This window comes from Capra hircus, chromosome 9, assembly GCF_001704415.2.
Source record: "Capra hircus breed San Clemente chromosome 9, ASM170441v1, whole genome shotgun sequence".
Lineage (NCBI taxonomy): Eukaryota > Metazoa > Chordata > Mammalia > Artiodactyla > Bovidae > Capra > Capra hircus.
The window spans coordinates 41560711-41572994 of NC_030816.1; the positions used below are offsets into that span (position 1 = coordinate 41560711).

Here is a 12284-nt window from a genome sequence, read left to right on the forward strand (position 1 = left end):
CAACTGCTGGGAGCCTAAGAACCAAGTAGGCAGTTTGGACAATCACAAGGATATGAGAGACAACCAAGAAATAGGACAGGGTTAAACATTAAGGTTTATCTTCTATATGAAGTAACCCCTTCAAGACAGGGAGAAGAGGTTGTTTTATCTAATATAGCAGTCCCCAACCTTTCTGGCACCAGATTCTGGCTTTGTGGAAGACCATTTTTCCATGGACTGGGGGGTTTCAGGATGATTCAATCACATTACATTTCCTGTGCACTTTATTATTATTATATAAGTTCCACCTCAGATCATTAGGCATTAGATCCTAGAGATTGGGAACCCCTGATCTAATACAAAGAAACCAACAGAGAATGTTAGGGAAACTGAGTAAACAAAGGACAAGTTCCAAATAAAAGGACAAGATAAAAACTTCAGAAATATACTTAATGAAAATGAGATTATCATAATGTAAATGATTTACATGACAAAAAGTTCAAAATAACTAATAAAGATGCTCACCAATGTCAGGAGAACAAACCATGAAAAAAGTGAGAATTTCAACAAATAGAAAATATAGCAAAGTACTCTACAGAAATGATGAAGTTAAAGAATACAACTGTACTGACAAACATGAGGGCTCAAAATCCTTCATTAGAAGATTAGAAGCAAAAGAAAGAATCAGTGAATTCAAAGACAGGGCAGTTGAATTCTTCCAACTGGAGCTGCAAAAAGAAAAAGGAACAAAAAAGAGCAAAGATAGTCTAAGGAATTTATGAGAAAACATCAAGAACACAATTATTTACATGAGTCCCAAAATGAGGAGAGAAAAAGGGGAAGAAAATTTGTGTGAAGACATAACGACTCAACACTTCCCTAATCTGGAGAAAGAAACAGACATCCACATCCAGGAAGCCCTGAAAGTTCCAACCATTATGAATTTAAGAAGACCCACACCAATGTATAATATAAATAGTCAAAAGTTAAAGGACAGACTCTTTGAAGAAGCAAGAGAAAAACAATCTCTTATATAAAAGGGAACCCCTATAAGACTATTAGCATATTTTCTAGCTGAAAAAAATATAGAAGGGTGTGGCATTTTAAAACTCTGAAAAAAATTAAACAGCCAAGCAAGAATACTCTGCATGGCAAAGTTATCACTCAGAGTTGGAAAGAGATTTAAAGAGTTATCCAGAAAAATAAAACATAAGAGTAATGACCAATAGCCCAGTCCTACAAGAAATGTTAAAGGGACTTTTGAAGATGAAACAAAAGGAAAAAAAATAAGCATATAAACCACACTGGTAAAAATTAACATATAGTAAAATTAGAAAAAGCTAATGTTGTAAACAAGATTAATCACTTATATAAAGTGCTAACATGAAGGTTAAAAGACAAACAGTAAAAATAATTATAAGCACAGTAATTGTCAGTGAATAAGCAAGGTAAGATGATGTAAATGGAGACTTCAAAAATATAAAATATGAGTAAGTAAAAACATAGAGCTTTAGACTGTTACCAAAGTTAATTTGTTGTCAACTTAAAATAGACTATTATAAATATAAATTGTTTTATGTAGGCCTTATGGGGTAACTATAGAGCAAAACCTAGAATAGGGATAGGGACACAAAAGATAAAGAATATAGAATTTAAGAATGCCACTACAGAAAATCATCAAATTACAAAGAATAGCAAGAAAAATAGAAAGAAAAAAAAAATTATAAAACAGCTACAAAATTATTAACAAAATGGCAAGAACTTCATACCTATCAATAATAAAAAGTCATCTTTATCTCCCCCACAAGATTCTCACTTAGATGTACAAACACACAGACTGAAAACAAAGGGTTGGAAAAGTATATCCCATACTCTTGGAAACCAAGAGAAAGCTGGGGTGGCAACACTTGTAAGAGACAAAGAAGAACATAAAACAAAGACTGTAATAAGAGACAGAGGAGAAAGAAGGTCATTACATAGTGACAAAGGGATCAATATAACAAGAGGATAGAACATTTGTAAATATGTTAGCACCTAACATAGGAGCATGTAAATATAAATACAATATTAACAGACCTAAAGAGTAAAACAGCCATAGAATAATAACAGAGGACTTTAATACTCCACAGACATCACAAATAGATATATTTCTAGAAATACAATCTTCCAAGACTGAATCATTAAGAAACAGAAAAATCTGAACAGACTGGTAAGTAACTTGAAAGGAAATAATCAGTAATCAAAAATCTCCAACAAACAAAACCCAGCATCAGACAGCTTCACTGGTGAATTCTACCAAATATTCAAAGAATTAATACTAATCCTATCAAATTCTTCCAAAAATTTGAAGAGAAGGGAACACCTCCAAACTCATTATATGGGACAAGCAATATGCTGATACTAAAAGCAGTCAGGACACCACAATAAAAAATAGTTAAAAGCCAATATCCCTGATGAACAGAGATGCAAAAATTCTCAACAAATATTAATAAGCTGAATTCAACATGCAACAAAAGGATCATACACTGTGATCAAGTGGGATTTATTTCCAGGATGCAAGGATGAATTGACACCCTCAAATCAATGTGATACACATTCACAAAATTAACCATATAATTCATATATGATCATCTCAAAAAAAAAAACAGAAAAAAAAGCATTCAACAAAATTCAACACCCATTCATGATACAAACTCTCAACAAAGTGAGTATAGAGAAAAAGTACTTCAACAAAATAATGGCCACATATCACAATACTGCAGCTAAAATCAGACTCAAGGGAGAAAGCCAAACATTTTTTCTCCATGATCAGCAACAACTTGGGGATACCTACTCTCACCACGTTTATTCAATACAGCACTGGAATTCATAGCCCAGAGCAATAATGTAACAACAACAAAAACAAATGAAAGGTATCAAATTCAGAAAAGAAGGAGAAAAATAGAAACTGCGTTGTCTCTGTTTACAGAAAACAATATGTTGTCTCTATTTATAGTCCCTATTTACAGACAACAATATGTGACATCCTGAAAACTCTTAAGCCTTCATTGAAAAACTTAAAATGAACAAATTCAGTAAACTTGCTGGATATAAAAATCAATATACAAAAAATCTCTTACATTTCACTAAGAATGAATGAAGAAAGATAAATTTATGAAACAATTCCATTTATCACTGCATCAGAAAGAATCAGCTACCTAGAAATAAGCTTAACAGAGGAGGTGAATGATCTGTACCCTGAAAATTGTATGTTAATGACAGACATTAAAAAAACAGAAGTAGATGTTAAGCTATCCCACACTCGTGGATTGGAACAGTTAATATTATTAAAATATCCATATTACCAAAAGCAATTTATAGATTCAATGCGATACTAAAGGTATTTGTCACAGAAATAGAACAATTCTAAAATTTGTATGCAACCACAAAAGACCTTAAAGCCAAAGCAATCTTGAGAAAAAGGAACGATGTTGGAGGCACCATACTTCATTTCAAACTATATTACAGAACTATAGTAATCAGAATAGTTTAGTATTGTCATAAAAATACATAGATCAATGGAATAGAATGCAGAGCCCAGAAATAAACCCAGGCACCTGTGGTCAACTAATCTGCAACAAAGGAGCTAAGAATATTCAATAGGGAAAGGACAGTCTCTTCAATAAAGAGCATTGGAAAAACTGAACAGCCACTTGCAAAAGATGAAATGGAACTACCTTACACTATACACAAAAAATATCTAAAAATGGACTAAAGTCTTAAGCATAAGATCTGAAACCATAAAACTCTTAGAAGAAAACAAAGGTGTAAGCTCCCTGAAACTGGTGTTGGCTGTGATTTTTTTGGATTTGATACCAAAACCAAAAACAACAAAAGTGAAAATAAACAAGTGACACTACATCAAACTACAAAGCTTCTGTACAGCAAAGGAAACCACTAACAAATGAAAAGGTAACATAATAAATGGGAGAACATACCTGCAAACCAGGCATTTGAAAAAGTGTTAATATCCAAAATATATAAACAAGTCCTATTAACACATCAGCAAAAAACAAACAGTTTGAAAAATGTGCATCGCTTCTGAATAGACATTCTCCCCAGAAACATACACAGATAGCCAACACTTGAAAAGGTGCTCAACGTCACTAATCATTAGGGAAATGCCAATCAAAACCACATTGAGATATTGCCTTATACCTGTTCGAATGGCTATTATCAAGAACTGTTAGTGACCATGAGAAGAAAAGGGAACACTTGTTCACTTTGGTGGGAATATAAATTGATGAAGCTACTATGAAAGTAGTATGGAGCTTCTTGAAATAATTTAAAATAGAAATATACTATCCTGCAATTCTCCTTCTGGGTACTTATCCAAAGAAAGCAAAAGCACTAACTTGGAAATACATCTGCATCATTATTTATAATACCCAGGAAATGGAAATGCTTATGCTGGAAGCATCCATAATGATGAATGAATGAATAATGAAAAATGGGGTGTGTATACACACACACACACACAAATATTATATTATTCAGTCAAAACAAACAAACAAACAAACCAGGAAATGTTGTCACTAGTGACAACATGAGTTAACCTTGAGGGTGTTATGCTAACTGAAATAAGTCTGTTAGATAAAGACAAATATCATATGATCTTGCTTATATACAGAATCAAAAACAAAACAGCAATCACACACACACACACACACACATGCACACAAAACATAAAACAACCAACTCATAGATACAGAGAACAGGTTTGAGACTGTTTGAGACAGGGGGTGGGTCAAGTGTGTGAAGATAGTTAAAAGGCATAAACTTCCAGTTATAAAATAAGTAAGCTTCCAGGATGTAAAGTACAGCTTCATAACTACAGTTGATAATACTGCATGGTATATTTAAAACTTGCTAAAAGAATACAACTTAAAAATCCTCATCATATCAAAAAGACAAAAAAATGGAACTATGTGTGGGGATAAAAGTTAACTAGACTAATTGTGACAATTATTTCACAATATATACATATATCAAGTCATTGTGCTGAATACCTTAAACTAATCTAATATTATATCTCAATAAAATAAATTAAATACCTTCAGATTATATTTATGAGCTTTATCCAAAATAGTTGGTACCAAGTTATCAGTAGGTTCTCCATTCTCATCATTCAAATCAGGTGGGTACCAAGATAGGGCTAGTACACCTAATAGAAACAACCAAAAAGAAAATAAAAATAAACATAGGAACAGAAAAGACTACAGGTTTTCTTAAAAAAAAAAAAAAAGGCACACAAGGACAGTATTAACAATAAAAAGAAACATATTCAAATAATGTTATTTTGTTACTTTACTTAAATACCACTTATAGTTATTCGATTACTTTGTATACTCAATACTTTAACCTTTTTCTCAGGTATTAGTATCTTTTAATTAATAGATTTTAGTTTTTAAAATAAGTTATAGATTTACTGAAAAGCTGTACAGAAAATAAGAGTTTCTGTATTCTCCTCTCCTACTCACCATCCTCCCATGCCATACAGTTTCTCCATTAATATTAACATCTTACATTAGTGTGGTAAATTTGTTACAACTGTGATGAACCAATGTAGATATATCATTATTAACTAAAGTCCACAGTTTAAATTAGGGTTCCCTCTTTGTACTGCACAGTTCTATGGTTTTTGACAAATTGTATAGTGTCAGGAACCCACTATTTATTACAGTATCACACAAGGATAGTTTTACTGCCTTCAAAACCCATTGCACTCCACTTAATAACTCCTCTTTCTTCTTTTCAATCCCCCAGAAAATAACTGATCTCTTTACTGTCTCTATATATTTTGCCTTTTTCAGAATGTTATATAGATAGAATCGCAAAGTAACATTTTCAGACGGCTTCTATACTGTGAAATGTGCATTGAAGTTTCATTCATATCTTTTTATGACTTGACAGCGCATTCTTTTTATTGCTAAATAACATTTCACTCTATCAATATGTCACAGTTTATCCATTTACCTGTTGAAGATATCAATGTTTCTTAAAATTTTTGGCAATTATAACAATAAAGTTGCTATAAACAAATAAGTGCAAATTTTTGTGTGGATCAGTATAACTTAACAGAAGACTCAAGTGATTTTAAAATTACAGTTTATCCCTATAATACCTACTTACTTTTGAGCTAATAAACTACAAAAAGAAAGTTTTAAAAACAATAAGCTTGCAAAGAATTACTAACTAGGGGAAGAAATCTTTGAAATCAACTAATTCAAACCTTCATTACCTACATAAAGCAAGAGGCCACTGAAAGCATGGTGAAAGTGAAAGAAAGTGAAAGTGTTAGTAGCTCAGTCATGTCTGACTCTTTGCCACCACATGGAGTGTAGCCCACCAGGCTCCTCTGTCTGTGGAATTTTCCAGCAAAAATACTGGAGTGCATAGCCATCCCTTTTTCCAGGGGATGTTCCTGACCCAGGGATCGAACCCAGGTCTCCCACATTATGGGTAGATTCTTTAGTCTGATCCACCTCTAAATCATATAACAGACTCTTTAGGACAAGAAGAAAAATACAATGTTATCAAAAGACAAGCATGTGGAAATGAAAATAGAAAACAAAAAGGCAAAGTTAGAAACTGGCAGAGAACTAAATTTAAGACTTAAACCTTGTGTTACCTATATCATGTACAAACAGAAGAGCTTCCCCAGTGGCTCAGTGATAAAGAATCTGCCTGCCAATGCATGAGACATAGGTTCAATCCGTCGGTCAGGAATATCCCCTGGTGAAGTAAATGGTAACCCACTCCAGTATTCTTGCCTGGGAAATCCTGTGGACAAGAAGCCTGGCAGGCTATAGTTTATGGGGTCACAAAGAGTTGGAAACAACTTAGCAACCAACCAAACAAAGCAAATACAAGAAAACCAATACAAACAGAGCAGTCCCACCTACAGAAACAAAACAGAACTTGGAGGTTAAGTTAACAGAAAAAAAGGTATCTGTCTCCTATACAATTTTATTTTATGAAAAATATAAAAACAGCAACAAGGACAGTGAGACAGAAAAAAAATTATAATACATGGGGCTTCAGGGGAGCTTTTAGTTAGCCATGAAAGCAGTCATTAAAAAAAAAAAATTGATCAGGAAACTGTAGACAACTGATCAAACATTTAAGCTGCCAAAGTTCCCAGCTTATAAGAAGTACATCAATTTCATGCAATGTGATTGTAAACTTCATATAAATTGATTGTAAAGTGTCACCAATGAAAAGCGACAATACGAATTTTCTCAACATGGGACCTATCAAAAAACCCTGAAAAAAAAGAAATGAGAAAGAACATGAGAAAACAATATAAAGGAGAAACATACAAAAGAAAGTTTATGCCACAGAGTTCAGAAAATTATGAACATGGCATGTTTCCATGAAATTAAAAGCAAAACAAGATTCCTGTTTCTAATAGTAGATTAGGATACTCAGACCAAAATTTCCAACAAAAACAAATTATCACATAAAAATGGGAACGAAAAACTTCCAAAAGTCAAAGAGCTGAAGAGAGTAAAGAACTAACTACATGTCTAGAATGAAGTGAAAATGTGAAGTCAGAGAGGTAACTGAGCAAGAAGTCAGTCTGCCCTAAGCAAAACCGGCAGAAGTAAACCAGCCCTCAAAAGCAGCAGATGAAATCCCACATGGATAATGCACAGGAAGTCCTCTAACTCCACTCCACAGAGAATGTAAAGTAGCTAGTATTTCCTACTGTATTGGTAACCACAGATATAGAATATTTTCACGATCACAGAAATTTCTATTGTATAGCATTGCTAATACACTGATTCTCCAAACAACTTAGCAACTGGTTCTCGTCCAGTGATTTCTTCCTCTTTACCCTTGCTGAAGATACACTCTAAGGCTTAGGAAAAATGTTCCTTGTTCTGCCTTATCCTATTATTGTGTTTCAGCTGTTTTACTGTATTGATTATCACTTCTACATGTTGAATTATATCCCCATATTGTGCTCCATAATCCAATTTATCTTTGTACAGTGTATTTTGGGCTGTGTTACTCATGAGCTTTGAATAAGTAATGGCCTGGGAACCAAGCCAATGATGGTCCTACTTTGGGAGGGGAACTGGTCCATTTAAAATGTTAATGAATCCTTCAGAATAACCTGAAAGGTTTCTCTAAAATATGTCGACCAAGTATCATTTATACATAAAATCTATTACAGCATATTTCTACCATTCCAATTGCTAAGTGAAAAAGGATAGTCTTTAAAGTCCATTCTTGGAACATTAGTATATTAAATGCAGATCACTTCATAATGATCAAGTCCTCCTTCCACATCACTTATCACAAGACCTTCAATATAAGTGAAACCCAACAATAATATTTTTGTTAAGCTAAGTGATTCTAAACAGGATAATACTTAAGAATACAGGTAGGAAACAGATAGACACAGAAAATCCAGTCCAATTTTGTCATCTGATAGATGTTTATCTTTAGGTAAGTTAGCCTACTTAAGTCTTCACATTTGTAAATGGGAATAAATTTAGTTCATAACCTAAAAGTCTGTTTTAAAAATCATACATGAGAGAATGCATTATACAGAGTGGCATTCTTCCAAAAAGTAATTTAAAAAATTAATAAAAAGAATTATTAAATAAAATATGTAAGACAGTAAAATGGTAACTAAATTTGTTTTTGTTTACCTCAACAGAGCTTGTGATAGTTTCTCTTACATATGGGGAACATACTTAGTGCTTCTTTCAAACATCTCAAACATTCTTTCAAATTAAAGATTTCATAGAAAGAAAGGCAAAATGTAAATTCCATTTCCATACATAAACACTTACAACTACACAGGATGACAATTTAAAAAAAAGAGACAGTATAAAAAGCAAGAAAAGTAATGCACAGTCAAAGCATTCAGTAGAGAAAGACTGGCTCAGATCTGAAATAGATGCTGATATCATTAAACAAAGAATTTAAAATTAATATTATGATTTAACATTAAAAGATCTAATAGGAAAGATAGTCAACATGTAAGGTCAGGTGGGAAATACCAGCAGAGAGATGAAAACTAGAACTAAATAGAAATGCTGGGGGAAAAAAAAAAAACCAAGCAAAAAAAATCACTAAAGGTAATAATAAAAAATGCCTTCAAAAGATTCATGAACGTCAGAGCTGAGGAAAGGGTCATGTAATTAGGCAAGTCACAGAAATTACCAAAAAAAAAAAAAAAAAAAAAGATTGGGACAAAAAATACAAAGCAAATGCATCCAATACCTCTGGGGTAAATTTCAAAGCTCTACAATACATATTTTTAACCTTACCATTTGAGACTGGAGAAGGGAATGACAGACAAACCACTTCAGTATTCTTGCCTTGAGAATTCTGTGAACAATGTGAAAAGGCAAAAAGATATGACAACAGAAGATAAGCCCCCCAAGTCCTTAGATGTCCAATATGCTATTTCAGAAGAGCAGAGAAATAGCTCCAGAAGAATGAAGAGGGTGGGTTGAAGTGGAAAAGACGCTAAGTCGTGGATGAGTCTGGTGATCAAAGTAGAGTCCAATGCTGTCAGTAACAATATTGCATAGGAACCCAGATTGTTAGGTACATGAATCAAGGTAAATTGGATGTTGTTAAGCAGGAAACAGAAAGAGTGAACATTGACATCTTAGGAATCAGTGAACTAAAACGGATGTGAATGGGTGAATTTAATTCAGATGACCATTATATTCACTATTGTGGGCAAGAAACCCTTAGAAGGAATAGAGTAGTTCTCAGAGTCAACAAGAGAGTCCGAAATGCAGTACTTGGGTGTAATCTCAAAATCAACAAAAAGATCTCAGTTCATTTCCAAGGCAAACCATTCAACATCACAGTAATCCAAGTCTATGCCACAACCACTGATGCTGAAGAAGCTGAAGTCATATGGTTCAAAGAAGACCTACAAGAATTAACACCAAAAAATTTGTCCCTTTCATATTAGGGACTGGAATGCAAAAGTAGGAAATCAAGAGCTGCTTAGAATAACAGGTAAATTGGCTTTGGAGTACAGAATGAAGGAGGGCAAAAGCTAACAAGAGTTTTCCCAAGAGAACACACTGGTCATGGTAAACACCCTCTTCCAACAACAGAATGATTCTACATGTGGACAGCACCAGACGGTCAACAATGAAATCAGACTGACTATAATCTTCGCAGCCAAAGACAGAGAAGCTCTATACAGTCAAAAAAAGAAGACCTGGAGCTAACTGTGGCTCAGATTATGAGCTACAAATTGAAAAATTCAGACTTAAATTGAAGAAAGTATGGAAAACCACTAGGCTATTCAGATATGATCTAAATCAAATCCCTTATGATTATACAGTATAAGTGACAAACAGATTTAAGGGATTAGATCTGAGACACAAGAGTGCCTGAAGAACTGTGGACAGAGGTTCATAACATTGTACAGGAGGTGGTGACCAAAACCATCCCTAAGAAAAATAAAGGCAAAAAGGCAAATGGTTGTCTGAGGAGGCCTTACAAAGAGCTGAGAAAAGAAGAGAAGCAAAAGGCAAAGAAGAAAGGTACATATATACACAAATGAATGCAGAGTTCCAGAGAATAGCAAGAAGAGATAAGAAAGCCTTCTTAAGTAAACAATGCAAAGATACAGAGGAAACAGTAGAATGGGAAAGACTAGAGGTCTCTTCAAGAAAATCAGAGATACCAAGAGAACATTTCATGCAAACATAGGAATGATAAATAACAGAAATGGCAAGGACCTAAGTGAAGCAGAAGAGACTAAGATGAAGTGGCAATAATACACAGAACTCTACAAAAAAGCTCTTAATGACCTGGATAACCACGATGGTGTAATCACTCCTATAAAAGTCAGAGATCCTGGAATATGAATCATGTGGGCCTTAGAATACACTACTAGGAACATAGCTAGTGAAGGTGACGGAATAAAAGCTCAACTATTTCAAATCCTAAAAGATAATGCTGTTGAAGTGCTTTACTCAATATGCCAGCAAATATGAAAGACTCAGCAGTGGTCACAGGACTGGAAAAGGTCATTTTTCATTCTATTCCCAATTCTAATGCCAAAAAATGTTCAAACTACCAAATGATTACCCTCATTTCACATACTATCAAGGTACTGCTCAAAATCCTTCAAGCTTGGCTTCAACAGTACATGAACCAAGAACTTACAGATATAAAAGCTGGATTTAGAAAAGGCAGAGGAACCAGAGATCAAATGGTCAACACTTGCTGGATCATGGAATAAGCAAGCAATTCTCCCTCCCCACCCCCCAAAAAAATCTACTTCAGGTTCATTGACTACATTAAACACTTTAACTGTGTGGATCACAACAAACTGGAAAATTCTTAAAAAGAGAGAGGAATACCAGAGCACTTTACCAGCCTCCTGAGAAACCTGTATTCAGGACAAGAAGCAACAGTAACAAGTGGACATGGAACAATGGACTGGTTTAAAATTGGGAGAGAAATACATCAAGGCTGAATACTGTCACCCTGCTTATTCAACGTATATCATGTGAAATGCTGAGCTGGATGACTATAAAGTTGGAATCAAGATTCAGAGGAGAAATACCAATAACCTCAGCTATGCAAATGATACCACTCTAATGGCAGAAAGTGAAGAGGAACTAAAGGGCCTCTTATGAGAGTAAAAAAAGAGAGTGAAAAAGCTGGCTTAAAACTGAACATTCAAAACACAAAGATCACTGCATCCTCCAGTCCCATCACTTCATGGCAAATAGACGGAGAAACAGTAACAGATTTTATTTTCTTGGGCTGCAAAATCACTGTGGATGGTGACAGCAGCCACGAAATTAAAAGATTCCTCCTCCTTGGAAGAAAACCTATGACAAATTTAGAGAGCATATTAAAAAGCAGAGACATCACTTTGACAACAAAGGTCTCTATGGTCAAAGCTAATTTTTTTTCCAGTAGTAATGTACAGATGCGAGAGTTGGACCATAAAGAAGGCCGAGCATCAAGAATTAATGCTTTCTATTATGGTGCTGGAGAAGACTTGAGAGTCCCTCGGACACAAGGAAATCGAGCAGTCAATCCTAAATGAAATCTACACTGAATATTCATTGGAAGAACTGATGCTGAAGCTCCAATACTTTGGCTACCTGCTACGAAGAGCTATCGAACTGGGAAAGATTCTAATGCTGGGAAAGATTGAGGGCAAGAGGAAAAGGGGGCGACAGAAGATGAAATGCTTGGATGCCATTGTCAACTCAATGGACATGAGTTTGAGCAAGCTCTGGGAGATAGTGAAGGAC

At 34.4% G+C, this 12284-nt stretch overlaps 1 protein-coding gene across 1 annotated transcript in view; it reads right to left on the bottom strand.

Moving 5' to 3' along the window:
* MANEA (mannosidase endo-alpha) overlaps positions 1–12284 on the bottom strand; it is an 82929-nt gene that overhangs the window by 30137 nt on the left and 40508 nt on the right. The window contains exon 3 of the mRNA XM_005684666.3: positions 5073–5182. Coding sequence (XP_005684723.2) covers positions 5073–5182 — 110 coding nt within the window. The remainder of the gene's footprint in view (positions 1–5072; positions 5183–12284) is intronic.